Source organism: Sebastes fasciatus, chromosome 1 (genome assembly GCF_043250625.1).
Source record: "Sebastes fasciatus isolate fSebFas1 chromosome 1, fSebFas1.pri, whole genome shotgun sequence".
NCBI classification, from domain to species: Eukaryota; Metazoa; Chordata; class Actinopteri; order Perciformes; family Sebastidae; genus Sebastes; species Sebastes fasciatus.
Genome location: NC_133795.1, coordinates 19,010,000 through 19,031,718, shown reverse-complemented (window position 1 = coordinate 19,031,718; position 21,719 = coordinate 19,010,000). Strand labels below are relative to the sequence as shown.

Here is a 21,719-nt window from a genome sequence, read left to right as displayed (position 1 = left end):
AACATTCTGTGGGTCCATAAAATCAGTCTCCCATTTCGCCCACTTGATGACATCACAAGTTTGAGACTTACTTCTCTGGTTTCTGGCTTTGAGAGAGAGGAGCTCACGTTCACAAATATTGACTGAACTTTACATAAAAATAACATATTTGAATTCTTAATTTAGGTGGTGTTCCCCATTACAAATTGATTTTCTATAATTGAATTTTTTTTTTATTTATTGTGTCATGCATATACAAGTTAGATACAAACTTTTAAGACACCAAAAATTATAAATGCTGTTTCAGAGGTGAAACAGTTGTCAGACACGAACATAACTTCTTCTATTACATGGCATCTTATTTTCTATTAACAAGAGAGTGGTGAAGGCCTCCTGATGTGTGATTTGAGAGTAGCGGAGCTCAGCAGATTTCATCCTGTGATCATGTCACTACATCCTCCTCTTTCACTCTGTTACAGGTCAATAAACCACTTAATTACTGCGATGCATCTTCTGGCATCAGAATAAAGTGTTCCACACTCTTCAGCTTTATTTACCAAGACGTTATCTGTGTTTTATTGACTGAAGTGCTGCTCAGCTGGCATATCAGACATCCTCACCATATACAGCTCTGTTTGTTTAATGTTTAAATAACAGCGCATGTATTATTTTGTTTTTTGATTTATATCTTGATGTGTTTTCTCCCTTTCTGCAGTTTAACCAAACTGGACATGGCAGTTTGTGCAGCCAGGCCATAATGCTTGTGACCGACGGGGCGACGTCAATGTATGACGAGGTTTTTGAGAAATACAACTGGCCAGAAAGAAAGGTGAGTCTCTCTCTCTCTCTTTTTTCCCTCCTTCTCTTCTGTTCCTCATGGTTTTCAATGTTAGTCATGTCCTTTTTCAGAGTTTTCTGCTTCCTCTGCACTTTTCTTCCAGCGGGGATAGATGTACATTTTAATACTTTATGCCAGCTGGAGCTCCTGTCTTGACGTTTTGAGGAATTGGTTTCTTACTTCATTATCACTCATAACTCTGTATTGTACAATCCTTGTCAATATGATGTTTTTCAACGTGTTGGCGCATTACAGCGCAATATTTCCCCCCACGAGGAATAAAACATGGGAAATTAACTGCTTTCAAGGGCAGAGTATGTACGCTGGAAGTAGTCTCAGAGGCTCCGGTCCTCGTCCTCCCCACCACTGTGTTTCCCTCACATTTCTCCCTGGACTCAACGATGGGTTTAAATCTTTTGTTAGCCTCCCTTTGTAAGACCTAAATGAAATTGAAATGAAATGGACTGCTGTGCCACTCACAAAGCAATAAAAACAACAGCTCCGGGGCTTTTGTTCAGTCCTATCAAGCATATGTGTGTTGGCAGTGTTTGGCAGGGTACAGGGCAGTATTTGGCAGGGTACCCCATCCCCCCCCTCAGACGCCCTCAGGGCCGCTATATGGCAGCCATTCAGTGTTTTCTATATGCTTCATGCTTAGCAAAGCATCTGGAGCCAATGAGCCGTGCAGGTTTGGCAAAGTGTCACACAGCGTTCTTTAAAAGGACAGTGGGACATGCCCTCATGCCAAACCCTCAACAAAAGAAAATTAGCTGAATTTAACTGCAGAGAGTGCAAACTGAAAAAAACTTAGTTATAAAACTGACAAAGATGGACTGAAAAAAAATGTGAAGAATGAAAACAAAGAGCTGGAGAAGCAGCTTAATGTTCAGTGTTTCCTCATGAGGATGTAAAAACATGCAGCTACCTCTTGCTCCTATACCCCTGATAGAATCAGGACAGGAAGATAAAGTACTAAGGAGACACATCACTTTGCATGTTTGGTCTTTTTTTAATCCTTCCATCTTTGAAGCTGTCGACATCTATGTGTCCTCTGCACAGGTGCGAATATTCCCGTACCTGATTGGACGAGAGTCTGCATTCGCTGATAACCTCAAATGGATGGCTTGTGCCAACAAAGGTTTGGGACTTTTTGATAAACACGTCTTAAGAGTGTCGAGTTGTACGAGCTGATGTGGTGTTTCTGTGGAGGATGTGTGGGTGCTCGTGTGGTTTGGCCGTGTATGTGTGTTTTTCGTGTGTGCATGCATGTGTATGTGCTGGGCTCAGACTCTTTCTGCCAAGAGGCAATGAAGTGGCACTTGGGGGGGGTCAGAGGTCAACCCGCTCTAATCCCTCTTCCTGTCAGAGTGTCTCCCTCTTGGCTGCTCGCTGCTGATGGCTCCCACGTGTCAACGCTCTGGATGAGTGCCCTCTGAAAGGGAAAGTCACATCCAGGAAAACAGATCACGGGGGGATTGAGGGGAGACAAGCCCCAAACATCCCTCCCCATACAGACCCCCACTGTGGGATAACCTTACATGTCCAATATGAAGCATTGTCAGCAACAGCAGGAGCTGACACGAGTCAAATGGCTCCTGTGTCACTGTAAGCTGAACCACTGGAAACACAGTGCAGTAATGTCAGCGACGCCAGCAGCAATTTACAACATTGTGTAAAGGGTTAATGGGTGCATTGGGGCAGGCTGTTCTCATACAGCGTTTGTAGCTATACCTAGAAAAAGTGATGCACTGTAATTGGTGTATATATATATATACCACAAAATCAATTTGTATGAAATCCACGTAATCGTGAACCAGGAAGTAAAGAGCGACAAACACCACGTAGTAGGGGTGTAAGAAGATATCAATACACATGAGTATCACGATATTATGTTTGTGATACTGTATCGATTTTCCAAAACACTGTATTGATTTTTAATTAACCTCTTTAAAATCCGACGGGCCACGATCAGGCCCGGCCAATTGTTGATTACAAGGTGCTAGCGGGCTCAGATAGAGTAAAAGTACCGGCATCATATGAAACTAGAAAACCTAAGGAATCTATTGGTACCAACCATGTCGTACTAGCTTTTTGTGAAGGAGGCTAAATAACGTCCAAAATTACGCAAAATTTTGGCGAAGAAAACTGTCATGGCCATTTTTAAAGGGGTCAGAGGGGTCCTCTGACCTCAAGATATGTGAATGAAAATGGGTGCTATGGGTACCCATGAGTCTCCCCATTACAGACATGCCTTTTGGGGCAAAAAACATAGTTTTTTGCATGCAATACAAATATGTTCATTTTTGCCTATTCTAAAATGGTGTATTTGTGGTGTGTTCTTTATACTATGACAGTTTTCCTAAAATTTGATTTTAAAAATCGCAATTATTGCCTTGCTTACAGTATCGCAATATATTGAATCGTTACACCTGTATCATGATACGTATCGTATCGCCAGATTCTTGCCAATACACAGCCCCACTGCGTATGGTGGAGGTCGTGGTGGATCAAAAAACACCAGACTTCTGCGCAGGAGACCAGTATTCGTATCCCGTGTGAAACCAGAAGTCGACGTTGAGTTATTTGTTACGTAACTTCCGTACTTAAGCTACATCACTTCCGTAGTTATTTTAACCCAAACCACGATCTTTTCCTGAACCTGACCAAGTAGTTTTGTTGCTTTAACCTAACCAAGACTGTATATTCATGTAACGAGCGAAAATTGACACTTGCTGGACATTCGTAGGAAAACGTAGGCAAAATTAGGAATAACTTTTCGTAAGATATCATACGAACCATTGTGAGACGATACATTGAGGGATGCGTTGGGGAAACTTGGACATATAACTTCAGTATTTCTAAAATCCTAAGCTACGGCCCTGTTTGCTGATAGTACTTTTATTTAAGTTTCAGATGCACGACTAAACACTGCTGATCCGATACTTCTTCCACCACTTTATATCAATTTAAATATTTCATGTGTAGTATTAAACAGTCCAAATACATGTAGGACTACATATTGTGGAAGATGTACACCGATCAGCCATAATATTATGACCACTGAGAGGTGAAGTGATCACATTGACTATCTCGTTACTATGGCACCTGGCAGCAAGTGAACATTTTGTCCTTGAAGTTGATGTGTTTGAAGCAGAAAAAATGGGCAAGCGTGAGGATGTGAGCGACTTTGACAAGGGACAAATTGTGATGGCTAGACGACTGGGTCAGAGCATCTCCAAAACTGCAGTTCTTGTGGGATTTTCCCGGTGTGCAGTGCTCAGGACTGCACACCCTGTGCCCATGCTGACCCGTGTCCACCGCCAAAAGCGCCTACAATGGGCACATGAGCATCAGAACTGGACCACTGAGAAATGGAAGAAGGTGGCCTGGTCTGATGAGTCACGTTATCTTTTACATCATGTGGATGGCAACGAGTTCGAGGTGTTGACTCGGCCTCCAAATTCTCCAGATCTCAATCCAATCGAGCATCTGTGGGATGTTCTGGACAAACAAGTCCGATCCACGGAGAACCCACCTCGCAACTTACAGGACTTAAAGAATCTGCTACTGACGGCTTGATGCCAGATACCACAGTATACCTTCAGAGGTCTAGTGGAGCTCATGCCTCGACGGGTCAGGGCTGTTTTGGCGGCAAAAGGGGGACCTACTCAATATTAGGCAGGTGTTCGTCATGTTATGGCTAATCGGTGTATATGCTGTGCCTCATTTTAGGTTAACATGTGTGTGTGATTAATTGCAGGATATTTCAGTCAGATCTCCACCTTAGCAGACGTTCAGGAGAACGTGATGAGGTATCTTCACGTCATGAGCCGCCCGAAGGTTATTGACCACGAGCACGACACGGTGTGGACTGAAGCTTACGTGGACAGTGCTGTGAGTGTGCTTTACTTCTTAGGCTGAAGCAGCATCATGACTTCCTGTGATTGTCCTAATTATTAGTCGTCATGCATGCTTGTATGTGCAGTGCAGCAACATGCTTTGATTCCACTTTTTGAGGCTGTAGCTTGTGGTAGTTGCAGGGTATTTTGTCCGTCCCTGTACCGTACTGTAAGTGTGCACATGTGTGGGTCTGCTTTCTCATCATTACTCTTCATGCTGCTGGAATGATTCCTCATTATGAGCTTCATTAATCTGCATGGACCCCCCACCCCCACCGCCCCCCACCCCTCCATCGTACAGCTGCTTCCACAAAGTCAATGCACAAAGTGAAGGCTTTAATCCACTGGACGATTCAATCTTTGTGCGTCTCTTCTTTTATTGCAGCTTTCCCAGGCTCATAAGGTAAATATCTACATGTGGTCTGATGTTTAAGTGCTCTCAAGTAGAATCATATTTGTAAGAAACATCATTTATTTGTAGTCTTATCACAAAAGTATCGATCAGGAAGTAGTTCTGAACAAGCATCAGAAAGCAGATCACGGGCAGGTTATAAAATGTTCCCACATGGGTTTAAATTTGAGTCATGTTGCATAAAGCAGAAGTGACTCGAGAGGTTAAATAGCAGCTTATTGTCCCTCCTTTTCAACGTTATGCTTCAGTATCTCCTAGGAAGTGTAAAGTGAGGAGAGGCTCTTCCCTCTGAGGGGCAGGAGCAGCAGAGGAGCATTTATTGTACTTCTCTCCATGAGCATGCACACACTAAAACACACACACACACACACACACACACACACAGAAGGGTTGGGAGATTGTCCTCTGGAGTGTGTGCTCTTGTATCTCAGCCTCAGACACACCATTCATCATTCTGTGGATCATTGCATTTTATCTCCTAAAGCCCATAATAAAACTGACATTGGAGGGGAGACCAAGAAAGAGAGAGAGTAAAGGGAGAGGGGGGGAGGCGTGCGTGGCTTTACCTGTATGCGTGTGTGTGTGTGTGTGTGTGTGTGTGCGTGTGTGTGTGCGTGTGTGTGCGTGCGTAGACTGAAGCAGTCCAGTTTCCACTTCCATTGTGTGTTGTGATGAATTTAAGGACCCACCATTCTTCATTTTGTCACGCTAGATAGTACACACACACAATGCAGTTCACAGCTCGTTTGCTTCATATGCATGCACATACACAAATGAACATCAACACACACACACACACACACACACAGGGATACTCAGCTGTGTCGACCCACGAGGTGAGGGAATAGCAGACCTACTTTAACAGCGCTCATGTGCTTAATTATGTCAGCCTTCATCCTACTGAGCGGACGCCGTCTCCTCCTCCTCCTCACACACGGTTCAGGTTTGACAACAGAGAGGCCGCGACCGGCGTCCTGTTACATGATACTGCAGGATGCTGCTTTTAATTAATTCAGTGTCAAACAGTACTCTGATCTAATGAGACCTCTGTTTTTGTTCCCTGGGTCTTGAGTTTGGAGCCACTTTTGGCTTCATTATTGTCCTGAAGCTGTTATTCCCTGCTGAATAACTCATGATCCTCTCCTTTCTATCTGGAAATTTTAATTTCAGTTCATGTCAATTAGGCCGCCTCTCCGCTGGTAATTAGCTACTGTACTGTGTGAAAAAAAAAAGAAAATTGGTTTTTCACCCGTTAACATTGATTGACATATTCATTGCAGCTGTTTTGTTTTTCCTTTAAATTGTACATTCTCATATGATTTTGTTGAAAAGTTTTGTTTTGTTTTAACATCATTAAAAGCATTTTTCTGTAGTACTTGAACCAGCAATTGTCCTTTTTTTTTCAGTTGAAGTCCAAAGCGGGCCCAAGTCTGATGACTACAGTCGCCATGCCCGTCTTCAGCACAAAGAATGAAACGGTGAGAGAGTGAGTCAATGACTGAGTGAGTCGTGATGATGGAAATTAACTATGTACATTTACATATTTTACACAATTTAGACATACTTGTACTTTACTTGAGTGTTTCCATATTTGGCTCCTTTCTGCTTCACCACATTTCATGTTGTTGTTGTTGTTGTTACTCATCTATGATATCTAAATTTGATATATGATAGGCTTATTAAATTAAATACATTGGTAAAGAATAAATGAATGTCTCCCAACCTTTTTGGCTTGTGACCCCTTACAAATAAATCTTGCTGGGGTTTCTTGTCACATTGCAGATGTCTATCAGCTGTTAGTAGTGAAACACGTCCCCCTCAAAATTACCCAATATTTCACAAAACATAGAGATGTAATAAATTTGTGAATTTTGTTTTTGCATTTATTTTTTTCCTACAACATTAATCATCCCACGATCCCTCAGGTTTATCTTGTGACCCTTTGGCGGGGCCCGACCCCTAGGTTGGGAACCTCTGGATTAACTAACTGTGCATAAAGTGGTTAAAACTAAAAGTGGGGTATTGGTACTTTTACTAGGGTCTCAGTTGTGAATATTCCTGCAGATTTCATCTAAAGTTGTGTCTGTGTTTTGAATCTCTTGGTGCAGAAGAACCAGGGTATCTTGTTGGGGGTCGTAGGAACAGACATCCCTCTGCAGGAGCTGATGAAGCTCATCCCTAAACATATGGTACGATAAGCTGTTCTTGTACTTTTGCGTTGAATAAATTAATTCATTAATATGCATGTTTTTATTATTATTTTCTTCCTTGTGTGTCTCGTTTTGTGTCTCTAGTTAGGAATCCATGGGTACGCATTTGCTATCACAAACAACGGCTACATCCTGACGCATCCGGACCTCAGGCCTCTGGTAACTCAGTTTCTTAACATCACTTTTACACCAAAACAGCATTCCCTGACTTTACCCTGTTCTCCCTTATTGTTTTGCAATTGTATACATAACGGAAATGATGAACTTAACGAGGGCACACAGAGACAAAATGTGTTATCTGGTTTGGAGGCTGAATGGAGTCGTATAGTCTGTAATCCCCACCTTCTCCTTTGATGTATGCATGCAGGGATAAAGGCCACTCATAGGGCTGGCTGGCCTGAGATTTCCCAGAGGTAACTTAACACTCGCTGGCAGAGACCACAGCCGCTCGCTCTGGGACCGTTGGTTCCTCAGGAGCTATGGCTGTGCTAGTGGATCTGTGTGTGCCAGTGTTAGTGCTACTCCTCTCTGTGCAACTGTGTGTGTGTTGGTCTGTGTTGGTTTTTTGTGAGTGTCTCTTTGTGGCTAAAACTGTGCTGTGGTTGTAGTCATTGACTTGTTGTTTCTTGTTGAGCAGACGACATACAGTAGCAGAGTTTGACATGTACAGTTTAATGCATCGCCTTGTTTGAGCGTGGCTTTCCTATCAATCATATTAATCATTTTTAATTCACCTGACAGTGTTCATTTCACAGACGATTTGTTAAATAATTACACAGGAAAAGCTCCATAACAAGGCTTGATAAATAAGATTATACTGCTGACACTGAAACACAAAAGACAGATCACAGTGAAGCTTTTCTAAATGGATTTATTTCTTTAATATCAAGCTCATACGTTTGAAAATTATGTGTCACACGATTTCACAGTTGGTCAGGCTAGAGTAGCAGACAAGGTGGTTAGTCAACATGAAACGTCACTACACTAAATGGATCATTAAATCGTGTGTACTGTGTTCCTCTGTGCAGTATCAGCAAGGTCAGAAGAGGAGGAAGCCCAACTACAGCAGCGTGGATCTCTCTGAGGTGGAATGGGAGGACAAAGATGATGTGGTAAACCCCTAAAAAACAAAGCTATAGGGAAAAAAAATACCGCAGCTTGGTCAGTGCCCCTCCGCGTCTGATACCGACGCACGGAGGCACCCTTTAGCAACTGTATGAGACGCACCAGACTTTCAACTAACTCCAATGTAATCTCACCTGCGTCATTATTAGACTCAAATTTAGTTTTCCCAGCTAATTTCAGGATCTCCTTTTGTCTTGAAAGGCCTATATATTACATCTTATACCAAGGTAATTTTCACTTGTTCCATTGGCAGAGTTTTCTACTTATTACAAGCGAAAACACCACATATTCATTGTTTTTTTACTTATTTTTAGAGTGGCTTTCTTTCTCCTAGGGGGCCGCTGTTCGTGTCCCGTGTGAAACTAAAAGTCGAAGTTGACTTATTTTGTCATGTGAGTCGCTAGTCACGTGACTCATTGGTCATCTGTTAGTCACGTGACTCGTTAGTCAGTGAAGTTAATGTCTATCACGATCGTTTCATAACCCTAAGTGGTTTTGTTGCTATGAAGATGGAAGTTTATTTTGAAAAGACATTATGCATGTGACAGCATATATTGACACGCCGTCCCTGACACATCCAAAATTGATGATAGAGTGGTACCTAGTAGGGGTGTAACAATATATCGTTCTAGATCAATATATCGATTCAATGATCAACAATCCAGTATCATTGATGCATATCATCATCTTTAAGATATGCCTTTATTTTGAAATTCCCACAGCACCTCTGTGTCACCATTTCTATCCAAGCGCACCTCCTTCCTACGGAGCCGAGTCATAAAATTGTCAAATCATAGTTTAGTTGTTTTTTGTGAGTTGATATAAATGTAACTGATTGTGTTAAATAGACATACAGTATGATATCGTCTCATATCGATCAGCCCTGAAATGAATTGAATCAAACTGAAATCGTAGCAGACTTTGTTATATCAGCAAATATCCTATCGTTGTCCAAAGAATTGATATAATATCGTATCGCAACAGACAAAATGCCTTGATTTCACATTGTTACTGGACCGCATGTTCATTAGTTTGTCCAATAAATTACCTATCTAGCAGAAATCATCAAGGTGTGACTGTTTTCAGTATCCTGCTGGATCAGTGACCCGGCCTCGACTCCTCCGCTCTATGTGCCTCATTGTGTGCTTTATCTTTCAGCTACGCAACGCTATGGTGAACAGGATGACGGGGACTTTCTCCATGGAGGTGAAGAAGACGGTGGATGGAGGGGTGAGGCTGCAGATAAAGATGTTTAGTGTCTCTCTATCAGATGAGGGTTGTTCTCTCTGTTGTCTCGAGGACTAAATCTCATCTGCACTTCTTTCTCTGCTCTTTTTAGAGGCGTGTCCTGAAGATGCACAATGACTATTTCTACACTGACATCAAGGGGACACCGTTCAGGTTTCATTACGTTCCTAAAATGACTTTCTGTCAGTTTCTGTCTCGCTTGCAGTTAAATGGTGATTCTCTCCTCTGTCTGTGTCTCTCCAGTGTCGGAGTGGCTCTCTCCAGGGGTCACGGGAAGTTCTTCTTCAGAGGAAATGTATCACTTGAAGCCGGTATGTCATTTACTGAACACAGCGAGATGCATGTCACTCTGACTTTCTTTCTTTTAGGAGGGCTTATTGTATCCGTCTACCCAGGCTGGCATTGCTGAAGCGTTACTGACTTGTGTTTTTCAGGGCTCCGTGATCTGGAACAGCCAGATGTCGCCCTGGCAGATGAATGGTAACGCTGGGGTTATGGGAGCGGGCGCTCATGCGTTATGTAGGTTATCCCTCTGTGTTCATCAGGGATGTTGAGGCCTGTGTGATGTAACAGCGTGGCTCTGTTTGGACCACAGGACTTACTGCAACACAGAGGAGCAGCACGAGCACCGTCACCTGACCCAGATTCAAGCCATCAAGCTCTTCATGACGGGCCGCAGAACGCACCTCAAATGTAAGAGACCTCTGAGTCACACCTGATTAAACTAGACTACACTTATTATCAAATGAAGCATGAATATAATAAACGAAAGAGATGGATGTTCTGCAGGTGACAGAGAGCTGATCCAGGAGGTGTTATTCGATGCTGTGGTCACTGCTCCGCTGGAGGCCTACTGGACTGGACTGGCCCTCAACAAGTCAGAGTAAGAACATGCTTTATATTCGCTTTAATAGTCCACAGTTACAAGTGTTGGTAAGTCATTAATAGGGTTTTCTAATGTTTGTAAATCATCGACTATAATTGTTAATTATAAAAACTTGAAATTATAAAATGTTTGAAAATCATTAATGAAAGCTTCCTACAATATTCCATCAAGTTGCCATGATCAGGTAGAAGAAAAGCCAGGCAAAGGGATTTTTCACAACCTGGCAACCCCAAATGATTCTTATTAATGTCTTATGACTGATCTATAAAGCATTATTAACCATTAATGAAACCATTAGTTACAAACGCTTTAGTATGTATGCCTTCTTAGAAAGTTGCACCAACATTTTTTTACAGAAACTCTAAAATCATATCTCAATTTTTTACCAGTAATTATAGCTTCATATTTTTTTTTAAATTACTGTATGACTTAACCCCCAATCATCCTACCAACCTATTTAACCTACAAGGAGAAAATATAATACTGCATTCTATTTCTATGGTTAACTTATTTCTTCTCAAAACATTATTAGTTATGCAATTAATGTCATCTGAAGAAAAAAAAAGATTAGTATTTTAGAAAAGTTACCGTCAATGTTGTAAATTGTAATGTGTTGTTGTGTAAAAGGAAAATAGATAGGGAAAATGAGGAAATCTGTGTCTGCGGCGTCTGTATCTGTCTCCTTCAAAATGACTGACAGAGTGCCCCTACCCCGGTGATAGTGTGTGATACTTTAAATTAGGACCCATGGCAAACGTTTTATCTATTTTAACTGCATAGGCTGTAATTGGGTGTTTTTGCCTGGGGTCCCCCGGGACCCCAAATACATCGATCTTTTCAAAAAAAGCACTAATTAAAACAGAAACGGAAAACAATGATATGAAGTCATTAGGAACAAATTCGATTGACAAAGTCATGCAAAATTGTAATGAAAGAGTAAAGCACCTGTGGGATATGACAAAACGTATCTGGGGTCTGCAGGAACCCAGGATACTTTTGGTAGGATGAGGGTTAAAGTGATGCACACATTTGCTGTTGGTGGCTTTAACTGTTCCCTCTGTACGTACTTTACTTAAAGCAATGTAAGAGATGGGGCTTCAGCTGAGTCTCATATGTGGCTTCATCAGTCTAATTTACTCAAATCAAGTGTATATCTTTCAAAGTTACAGCCGTTTCCTTGGTGCACAGTGGTGGACAGAGGGAAACACAAAGAGGGCATTTTATACTTCAAAGACATTTGTATACATCAAACTGCTGAAGCCTCGTATTTGTTTCAGCTGAACTTTAAAAATGCGTGTTTGCACAAAATGAAGGTTGTGGGTTTTGACCCGCATCACTTACAATGAATCACATTATGTGTTTGTGGTGTTTTTTAACAGCCAGTATGAACAGATGATCTATTTATTATTGTTTTGTTGTTAATTCATTCATAACCGAGCCTATAAAATAATACAAGTTTGAAAATAAACTAAATTACATATGGCATTGTAACATAGTGTTTCAAAGGATGTACAGATGTGTTTTTACTACTCTGCATTACACCAACAGGAACTCAGACAAAGGAGTGGAGATTGCCTTCCTGGGTACACGCACCGGCCTGTCGAGGACCAACCTGTTTGTACCCGCCGACCATCTCTCAAATCGGTAAGTCCCGCCCCTCAACATCTCCCTAATCATTACTTACAGCACGAGGCCGAGGCCGTGATTGTGCTTGATGAATCTAATCCTCTGCTCCTCGTCCTCAAATCCTCAGAGATTTCCTGACAGCGGAGGACAAGGAGGGTGTGTTTAATGCTGATCACTTCCCTCTGTGGTACAAGAGAGCTGCAGAGCAGGTCCCCGGCACATTCCTCTACTCCATCCCCTTCGGCACAGGTATGCACGACAAACAGTGGAGATGGAGGCTCAAGTGTGCAGTACAAAATAAAAGCAAAACTGCACTGCATTCTGCTGCTAAATAATCTGCATCTTATAAATCCACTTTACTCTAAATTATCGACTGCAGCGTTACATGAAGTACTTTTTTGTCATTCAGCATTTTACCATCTTAATCAGTCTTTCTCTATGTCCCTCTCTCTGTTATGGATTGTGGTTTTTACTGGTTTCCACTGATAGGATGTGCAGCACAGCTCACCTCCCTCACAGCTTTTCTGCAGTTAATGTGGCCCACGTTCCCTCTGCTAGCCAGAGGATGGAGGATTCAGCTTCACTCTCCAGGACATTTACCACCTCTCCTCTGTTAATGATAACTGCATCCACTCATAACCTGAAATGTTCCTATCACAGCTCCCATTTCAGAAATCATCTGGCTGTAGAAAAAGCTCTGACTGGACATTATAATGTAATGGACTGGTACTGCGGTTTCGTTTCAGTCTGCCGACTGGAGCTGCTGAGTAAAGGGCTCCATCTAGTGAGCAGAAAGTGTAATCTGAACACATTGTTCTCTGCTCTTCCTCTCTAGCTTTAGAAAATAAGAGCGTGGTTTTGGCCAGCACAGCAATTCAGCTCCTGGATGACAGGAAGTCTCCAATTGTTGCAGGTAACAACCACCTTTCATATCATTATTGTCTTCATGTTAAGACTTATTGTTGGATATTGTACGGTCTCTTATGCACCTGGTCTTGTGCTCAGCTGTTGGCATCCAGATGAAGCTTGAGTTCTTTCAGAGGAAGTTCTGGACCGCGTGCCGACAGGTAACCACACAACAACTACTGCAGCATGTTTTTACAGCACAATGAGCTCCCTAAATAAGTGTGAAGCTTAACCAGCTGTTTTGTGTTCAGTGTACAGCTCTGGATGGAAAATGTAGCATTAGCTGTGATAACGAGGTAAGAAAAATCACATTAACTCTGGCTTTTGAATCTTTTTTCAGGTTGTTTCGTTAACCTAATCTTCTTATTCGCCCTTCTGACAGGACATTAACTGTTATCTCATTGACAACAATGCCTTCATTCTTGTCACAGAGGAGCCATCTCAGGTACTGTGTGCATGTTTGTGTATGCCTGTTTACATCTATGAACAAAAGTTGAAATAATAAATAAGAAACCCCCGTAGCTGCTTCAGTTTTCCTTAAAGAGGACCTATCATGCTTATTTTCAAGTGCATACTTGTATTTTGGGTTTCTACTAGAACATGTTTGCATGCTTTAATATTCAAAAAACACTTATTTTTTCTCATACCAGCTATTTTCACTCTCTGTCTGAAACGTGTAAACGTGTTACTTGGTGACATCACCACATTCGGGAAGAAAAGGCCGGACTTCATTCAAGGTGTTTGAGGCAGTTCAGGAGCAGTGTTTCTGTGGGGGAGAGGAACTCCCTTAGGTGTGGATTTTGGGCTTTGTAACTTTGCAGACCTCTTAAATGCACAAAAAAACTATATCACGACAAAAGGAAAGGGAAAAAGCACAAAAGCCTAATAGGTCCTCTTTAAATGTTTTATCACAAGTCTTGAACATGTTCACAGAGCAACACTGGGCCGTTCTTCCAAATAGGAAAGCTGAGAGATCTGGAGGGAAATAGGACGAAAGATAGAAGAGGAAGGCAATAAAAGTCTAAACTTTGCATTCAGAACATCCCACAGAGATTCAATAATGTTTAGATCTGATAATATAAAACACCGACTCTGACGAGATGGCTTCCTCTACTGTAAACACAGACCTGAAATATATACCAGTTTCTCTGCTGATGCAATTTGTTTTTAAACTAGAAAAAATTAACAACTTACTTATTTACAAGATAAAGTCCTTTTTCATTGGATGTTCCCATTATTTTGTCCACCCAGTGTGTGTGTGTGTTACGGGGAGATACCCAAGGTGAACTTCCCCAGTTCATAACTTACTTTTTGTATTCCATGTTTTCTGAAAGTGTATGTTTAAATATGCAAATGATGCATTGTCTTATTAGATATGTGCTGATTTGCATACATTTCTAGAACAGAAATCTGAATGTTGGATAAAACCAGATTCAAAATTCTTATTTCATTTTGTTTACATATTAGAGTCAAAGGTTTTTACAGAGGGACTTTTTTATATCTCTTTGTATCACTCCATAAATCAGAAAATTCTGTCAACAGCCATTAAAAAAACAATTTTTGCCATGTTTATAGGAATAATATGTTCTATCAGGCTATGAATGATAAATAAACAAACCCCTCTTTAAAAACCCTCATAATATAGATTAGATTGTACGTTTAAATATGCAAATGAGGCATTATCTAACGGTAACTTTTGGTGAATTTAGGAGAAATCTACAGACACAAATAGACAAAGTGTTGTAAAATAAACACCTAAATGTGTAGTTTGGATGTTTTCTTCCCACTAGTTTGAAAGATGACATGTTATGGAAGCAAAATAGCCCTAAATCTAAAACTTGACCAGCGCGTGAAAAACAATGTAGTTGCCTGTAGTGTCTTCTTACGCTCTGTGCCTGTGTGCTTTGACATAACTTCTCTCTCAGACAGGGCTCTTCTTTGGAGCGGTGGAGGGTGCTGTTATGAACAAACTTCTCCAGATGGGCTCCTTCAAAAGGTCTGAGACACAACATAACATTTCTCTCTCTGAGCCCTCGACTGATCCATTAAACCTGACTTTAATAGCATGTTGTTATAAACGTCATAATTGATGGTTGTTACAACCTCTGCTGCTCTGTTTGTGTTGCAGGATCATGCTGTTTGATTACCAGGCCGTTTGCAAAGACTACGCTGGGAGCAGAGACAGCGCTCGCACTCTATCAGATGTAAGACAGAACGCCAGCTTTAAAGATGGAGACATTAGACGCAATCATTTTATCATCTGTGGTTCACTACTGTACATCTACAGTTAAAATCATCAGTAAAGACCTCATCTCAGAGTTTGTGGTCAACACTGTTGAACATCAGTATCAACAACAGTATAGAGCACAGTCTTAAAATGAAGTCAGACATTTAAAAGTCATATTGATAACATTTTTATGTAGACAAATAATTTAAAAATAATAATAATGCATCCACAGAGCTTTTAGAAAGGTGCCACATTAGTGTATGGTTTTTCAAAAAAAACCTTTCATGATTGTGATTTAATCTTTTTTTTTTTTTTTTAAATTGAGCGGTCCAAAGTGAATGTTTTGTTTATCTCTGTGGAACATATCGGACTTTCGATCCCACTTTGGGGGGAATGCAATGCAACAGGGGAGGGAGAATCTAACATTTAGTGGCTGAATGTTATCAGTGTTATTATATTGCACCTTTAAACAACCTCACACATTATTTCATTCAATACTTTTCTCTCTCTTTCAGCCCTTCACTGTTGTCAAGTGGCTCCTGACTGAACTCGTCATGTAAGAACACAAAACATTTAAAAAAGTGTACATTACATGGGCCCATAAATTATGGTACATGATGTACACAATGTGGTATCTCTTTATCATATGGGTATATTGATTCTTAATAGTTGGTATTTTATAAGAACAAAAAGTAGTAAGTTGAAGGATGGAGTGTCAGGGTAACGGGGAGTGGGACCATGGGGAATTTTAAAGTTAGCCCCAGAAGGGTAACCACAAAAATCACAAGTGGTGCCTTTAAATGGGACGGAAAAGTGGAAAGTTTCTGAAAGCTCAGAGTTCACGACCTGTGACGTGTTTGTTGATGTTGTGAGAAATGGCGGAAGCCATGGAAGTTAATTTTTAATAATAAGTGAATATATATTGTATTGTAATTTTAGTCGTTTATTGTTTTTCTTCTCAATTTTAGAATATATCTGAGGAAAATGTTGATATTCCCAACGACCTCATCTTTGTCCTCTGTCATTATGCTTTTTCCATTTCCTGCATTATGTTACCCACTTGATAGCTTACTAAATTGTTAGCCTCTGTGGCTTCTAGACGCCGACAGTAACGTTAATATTGCCGTTGCTTAGCAGCAGTGTTCCTCAAGACTTAAACACTTGAACGACAAGAATATTGTGTACACAACTTCCCATGTTGTAAACACAAGGTCACGAGAAACAGAGAGAAGCCGACTAAAGAAAGAGACACTGGCAGCAATGCCAGGGCAAAACTGAGAAGCCAGGCCACACAGACCTGCCTCTAACTGACTAAGCTTGAAGAGCAAACAGAAAACGGTGAGCACATCATGCAGATAGGTTCACGTGGTAACTTCTGCAGATAGACACACCTCTACACAGTTAGAACCAGCAACAGAATGAAGCATCTGATCACTGAAACCAGGGCTAGATAAAGGCTTCACACACCTGATCCTCATCAGGGACATCCGGCTCCACAGCTGCTCCTCCTCAGTTAATTAACCCAACCAGCCTGCTGAGTGACAAGTACTCCTCACATGATGGAAGTGGACAATAAACATTTTGATAAATATCATTAGTTTCATCAGTTAAAAAGTTATTTCTAAAAGTCAACCAGTAACAAGGTACATTAGTTAGTGGTTGCTTAAGACTTATCATTGTGCTTAAATGGTAATAAATATGAATTAATTTTCTCATTAACTATGTATGCCTTTTAGAAAGACATTAGTTGAAGGTTCCATATTATAAAAAATGACATTTTCATGTGTTTTTTATTATAAAGCAGGTTTAAGTGCTATTTAAATACTATGAAAGTATTGAAACGCTAAATAGAGATGTGAAGCTCCGCCCTTTGCGTGAGTACATCCTAGTACGATACACACAATAATCCTAGCTTCAGCGAGAGAGACGTCACTTACGCAACTTTTTGGTGTGTAGTCTTCTAATTACGCGTTTTCACATCTGATACTTCAACAGTTTTACAATAAACTGCGACTCTCTTGACTTGCAAAATTGTGTTTTTAATTGACAAACATCATATGTGTGATTCATGGCGCAATTCAAAAGGGATCAAAAAATATTTATCTCTCTCTGTTGACTACTGTTCATATTTTTTCTGAAATAAGGTGCCATGGTGGTCGACCGAAAGACACACAGCCCGTATTCAGAAACTGTGCTTCTGATACAAGCCGTTAGGATTTCTGTAATTTTGTGACGTCACAACTAAACAATATTTAGACCATTTCAGCGTTTTAATCGTAAAAATTGTAAATGTGTCACAGTTTATTTCCGGTTGCAGTGTACGGTTGCGTACTACACATGCTATTTAGCACGCTAAAACAGTATGTGAGATTTTTTTTTATGCCCAAAATCTTAGTATGAAACCAATAGTATGTGAATTGTATACTATTTCTGGTGAAATATTACAGTATGCAAACGCTGGACACCACGGCGGCATAAATATCCCACAATGCAATGCGGTAGTGACGACAACGTTCATAACAGACGTCGACAAACACACTTTAAGTGTAAGTTTAAGATTTCACTTTACTAGGCATGATATTTATATTTTAAATTAGTTCAGACTTTGATTCTCAGAAACCATTTTTCGTCACATGAGGTTGGCACGGGTTACCATGGTTACACATCTGCAAGGAGGCTCTCAGGAAGTGACGACATAAATTACTACTGTTTATTAACACAAAAGTATGTTGAACGATAGTACACAGATTGGGAATGTAGTGAGTATGCAATTTCGGACGCAGCATATGTGAATGACATCAGCTGACAGAAAGTAAACATGGACCCAAGCTGTTGCCTAGCAACGCAATTCCATTGAAATAGACAGAGGGTAAATACAGGCATATTCAGGCAGACAGTATGAGGAAAATAATGTTTTTTGGAACATAAAAGCATGTAAACAAGGCAAAAGTGAGCATGGCTCACAAACCCCCGCTCACCGCTTGTACCCTACTAAAGTAAGGCCTTTTGGAACTAATGGAAAAAAAAAAAAAACACAGTTTTTGGCCAAAATTTCAAAAACTTTTGGGCACGCTGGACTTCTAACCTCCAAAAGGCACAACTAGACCACTGTCAACCATCATTCCAAATTTGAAGTTCCTAAGTTAAATAGTTTTTGAGCTCTGCTCCGGAAACGAAAGTGTGACACGTGACCGGACGTAAGGACACGCGGAGCGCTATATACCAACAACTACGTTGTCGCAGGGGCAAAAATACAAGTATGAACCTGAAAATGAGCATTAAATATGACCTTTAACTATTAATTAATGCTTATCATTGCATTAACTCACATTAATTCATATTTTGTCATAACTGTCACTGGAAACATTTGTTTTACGAGGATTTTTGTGTTTTTCTCTTAAGTTTTTTACTAGAATTTAACCTGTACAGCTGGTGGAACGTGGATCTCTCAGTTAAAGGTAACTATAGTTGACGTAACAGGCGTGTGAGAAAGAGAGGTGAATGTGTGAGAGAGTATGAGAAGGAGAAGTGGAGGTTTTGTTGACGTACTGCTGTTAAACTTGCTTTGTCACACATTCAGCTCATAGACCTCGGGGTAAAACCATGATGGTGCCGTGTGATACAGAATACCCGGCCTTCGTCTCCGAACGCACCATCAAAGAAACAACGGGCAACATCGACTGTGAGGGCTGTGTCAGGTACTGCTTCAGGCCAACTTGTAACAACACAGTCAATCATCAAATAATCCTTAACAATATCTATCCATGTCAAACAGTAGATGTTCAGTCTGCTACTAATCATATTATAACTAGTCTCTGTCTCTGTTTGGGCCGCAGGTCTTTTGTCATACAGCAGATTCCCAGCAGCAACCTCTTCATGGTTGTTGTGGACAATAAGTGTGACTGCAGCACTTCTCCTCCGGTAACCATGGATCCCATCGAGATCATGTATATCCTTTACCAATGAAACACAGATGTTTGATATGTGGAAGCAGAAATAAGAATATTTATGAGTTACTGACTGTGAGAATAATTTTTTTTCTTCTTTAGGGTGATTTTTTGACCTAAGTGTTACATCAGGCTAAATGAGTTGTGTGTTCTTTTGATTTATTTACATCCTTGACGCCTTTGAACACAACGAGTCACTAAAATGTGACAGACTGAAGTTTCAGAAGGACAGAAAGAAGCCTGAATCATGTCATCCTTTCCACCCTGAGGTACGAGGAAGTGTTTGTCCAGGCCGCTCTCATTCCCAGGGCATCAAATACGGCGCTTTGTCACGGCCGTCGCCGTTAGATACCGATGCACAAGGCACCCTTTAGCGTCAGTATGAGACACACCGGGTTTACCATTAACTACAATGTAAACCCATCTGCATCAATATTAAACGCTCAGGTAAAGTGCTGTGGTGACGCAGTTTAAAGAGCGAAAGGTACCCACAGGGCAGGTGGGAGGGGAGGTGGATGTGTCCAATAAACACAAGGCTTTCATCCAGGAGACTGCTGTTTGTCTCGTGCATCACGTTACAATCAGCTGTTCGTTCGTGAACCGTGTTCACAACGTTCAGTTTTCACTTTACAAACGTAGTAGTTTTAAGCCCAACCATGTAGTTCTTTCCTAAACCTAACTATAGTGGTTTTATTGCCTGAACCTAATCACGTGTTTTTTGTTTAATTCACAACATTAAGCACGTGTTTACTGTGACCGAAAAGAGTGACGGTGAGGGGTCTGACAAAGCGTCGGTATGTGACGAGTTGGGATGAGAAAGTGTTGGTCTGTCTGCATACAAGTGTGTGTGTGTCTACATGTAGTTATACAGTGAAGTTGATCCTGGAGCACAGAAACAAACGGTGGTTTACGTGCTAGAATTTTTCTTGACTTCCTGGAGTTTCCACAACCTCATGGTGACTGCAAAGCTCCAGGAAGTCACTGCTCCTCACCAAGAAATAGAAAAGAATAGAAAATATTTAGAGATGCTCATAGGCAGATTATTTCTTTTACCTTTGAACAGAGCCAGGCCAGCTGTTTACCCCTGCTTCCAGTCTTTATGTTATGCTGAGCTAAGCTAAATAGCTGCTTTAGCTTCATATTTACTGTAAAACATATTGACAATCATACCCTGAACAGCTTCATATGTATCACAAATGACTGTGTCTTCTGCAGGAAAATGCCATGGAGTGTGGTTCAGCAATACGCCTCTCCGGTCCTCTAACAGCAGCTCTGCTACCTCTGATCGCAGCGACCATCAGCAGGTGACCATCAGCAGCACAACTGGACATCAGTAAGGACTAAATCAACAAGAAGATGCTTATAAACACATAGAGAACATGGCCAATCAGAAATGAATTTGCTCATACCTCTGCAACAGGCAGCGCTCTACTAAGAAAAAAATCTTTATCTGTAGCACTGAGGCTCACATCCATTAATGCAGAAAACATAAGCGATGTGGTGCAGCAAAAGAAAATGAGAATAATGGGATCGCTTGGTGACTTTGCTCAGAGCATTGCCGATCACGCCACTGAAAGTTTGCCATATTGTCCAGAATGTGTGCTGAAATTAAATAAGAAAAAGAAATACAGTACGTCAGCAGTAAAAACAAGGTATTTCTTGCCAAAGCATAAAACAAGTCCTTTGTGCAAAGGATGACAGTAAGACATCAAATATGTTTGTTTCTTTGTTGTGAGGCTAATGTAAAAGTCTGCAGAATGTAAAATGCACTTTTGTCATGTGTGAATGCAGAGCGGTCTTTATTTTTGGCAGAAAGTTGCTAAAAAACAGTCGACAGTACCGTCATAGTTTCCTTTCTTCAAATATTTATTTTGTAACTAAATTCTTTTTGGTGTCTGTAATATTATGGATTATGTAAAAATAGCTGAGAGACCAGAGAAAATTAGAAGCTTTAAAACAAGACGAAACTGGCAGAAGACATTTCAGACAAGCTAAAGATGCATGAAGAAGATCACAGAATGTTACATTCATATATCCAGCCATAATTTGTCAAGGTGACCACATAACTCTGAACCTCATGTTTGAGAAAGCTGATGAATAAATACAAAGAAATATTTTCCTTCCTTTATTTACCCCTTGTGTTATTTTCTCATGAGCATGTGTCTGGGGATGTGGTGGTGATGTTTGTATGTGTGGTATCTGACATGGAACAATTAATGAGACTAAAAGAGACTAACTGTCACGCTTTCGGAATAACAGGCTTAGACCCAAACGCAGATAAGACAATCCACAAAGTTAAGTCACAAGAAATAAACTCAAAACACTGGGAGAAAAACTATCACAAGGGAAAAAAACGGACACTACTCACAAGTAGCAACGACAAACTGACAATGAAAGAGGGAAAACACTACATACA

The 21,719-nt window shown here is 40.7% G+C and overlaps 1 protein-coding gene across 1 annotated transcript in view; it reads left to right on the top strand.

The window, feature by feature from the left end:
* LOC141767983 (voltage-dependent calcium channel subunit alpha-2/delta-3-like) overlaps positions 1-21,431 on the top strand; it is a 42,788-nt gene extending 21,357 nt beyond the window's left edge. The window contains exons 12-39 of the mRNA XM_074635823.1: positions 695-808; positions 1,877-1,955; positions 4,578-4,711; positions 5,102-5,119; positions 6,535-6,606; positions 7,237-7,317; positions 7,423-7,497; positions 8,367-8,450; positions 9,622-9,693; positions 9,803-9,864; positions 9,955-10,022; positions 10,146-10,191; positions 10,307-10,404; positions 10,501-10,594; positions 12,146-12,241; positions 12,351-12,472; positions 13,059-13,136; positions 13,229-13,290; positions 13,381-13,425; positions 13,512-13,574; positions 15,055-15,125; positions 15,258-15,333; positions 15,872-15,912; positions 18,759-18,814; positions 18,937-19,054; positions 19,193-19,306; positions 19,491-19,572; positions 20,519-21,431. Of these exons, the coding sequence (XP_074491924.1) occupies positions 695-808; positions 1,877-1,955; positions 4,578-4,711; positions 5,102-5,119; positions 6,535-6,606; positions 7,237-7,317; positions 7,423-7,497; positions 8,367-8,450; positions 9,622-9,693; positions 9,803-9,864; positions 9,955-10,022; positions 10,146-10,191; positions 10,307-10,404; positions 10,501-10,594; positions 12,146-12,241; positions 12,351-12,472; positions 13,059-13,136; positions 13,229-13,290; positions 13,381-13,425; positions 13,512-13,574; positions 15,055-15,125; positions 15,258-15,333; positions 15,872-15,912; positions 18,759-18,814; positions 18,937-19,054; positions 19,193-19,306; positions 19,491-19,572; positions 20,519-20,611 (2,214 nt within the window). The 3' untranslated portion in view covers positions 20,612-21,431. The remainder of the gene's footprint in view (positions 1-694; positions 809-1,876; positions 1,956-4,577; positions 4,712-5,101; positions 5,120-6,534; positions 6,607-7,236; positions 7,318-7,422; positions 7,498-8,366; positions 8,451-9,621; positions 9,694-9,802; positions 9,865-9,954; positions 10,023-10,145; positions 10,192-10,306; positions 10,405-10,500; positions 10,595-12,145; positions 12,242-12,350; positions 12,473-13,058; positions 13,137-13,228; positions 13,291-13,380; positions 13,426-13,511; positions 13,575-15,054; positions 15,126-15,257; positions 15,334-15,871; positions 15,913-18,758; positions 18,815-18,936; positions 19,055-19,192; positions 19,307-19,490; positions 19,573-20,518) is intronic.
* The last annotated feature ends 288 nt before the right edge of the window (positions 21,432-21,719 follow it).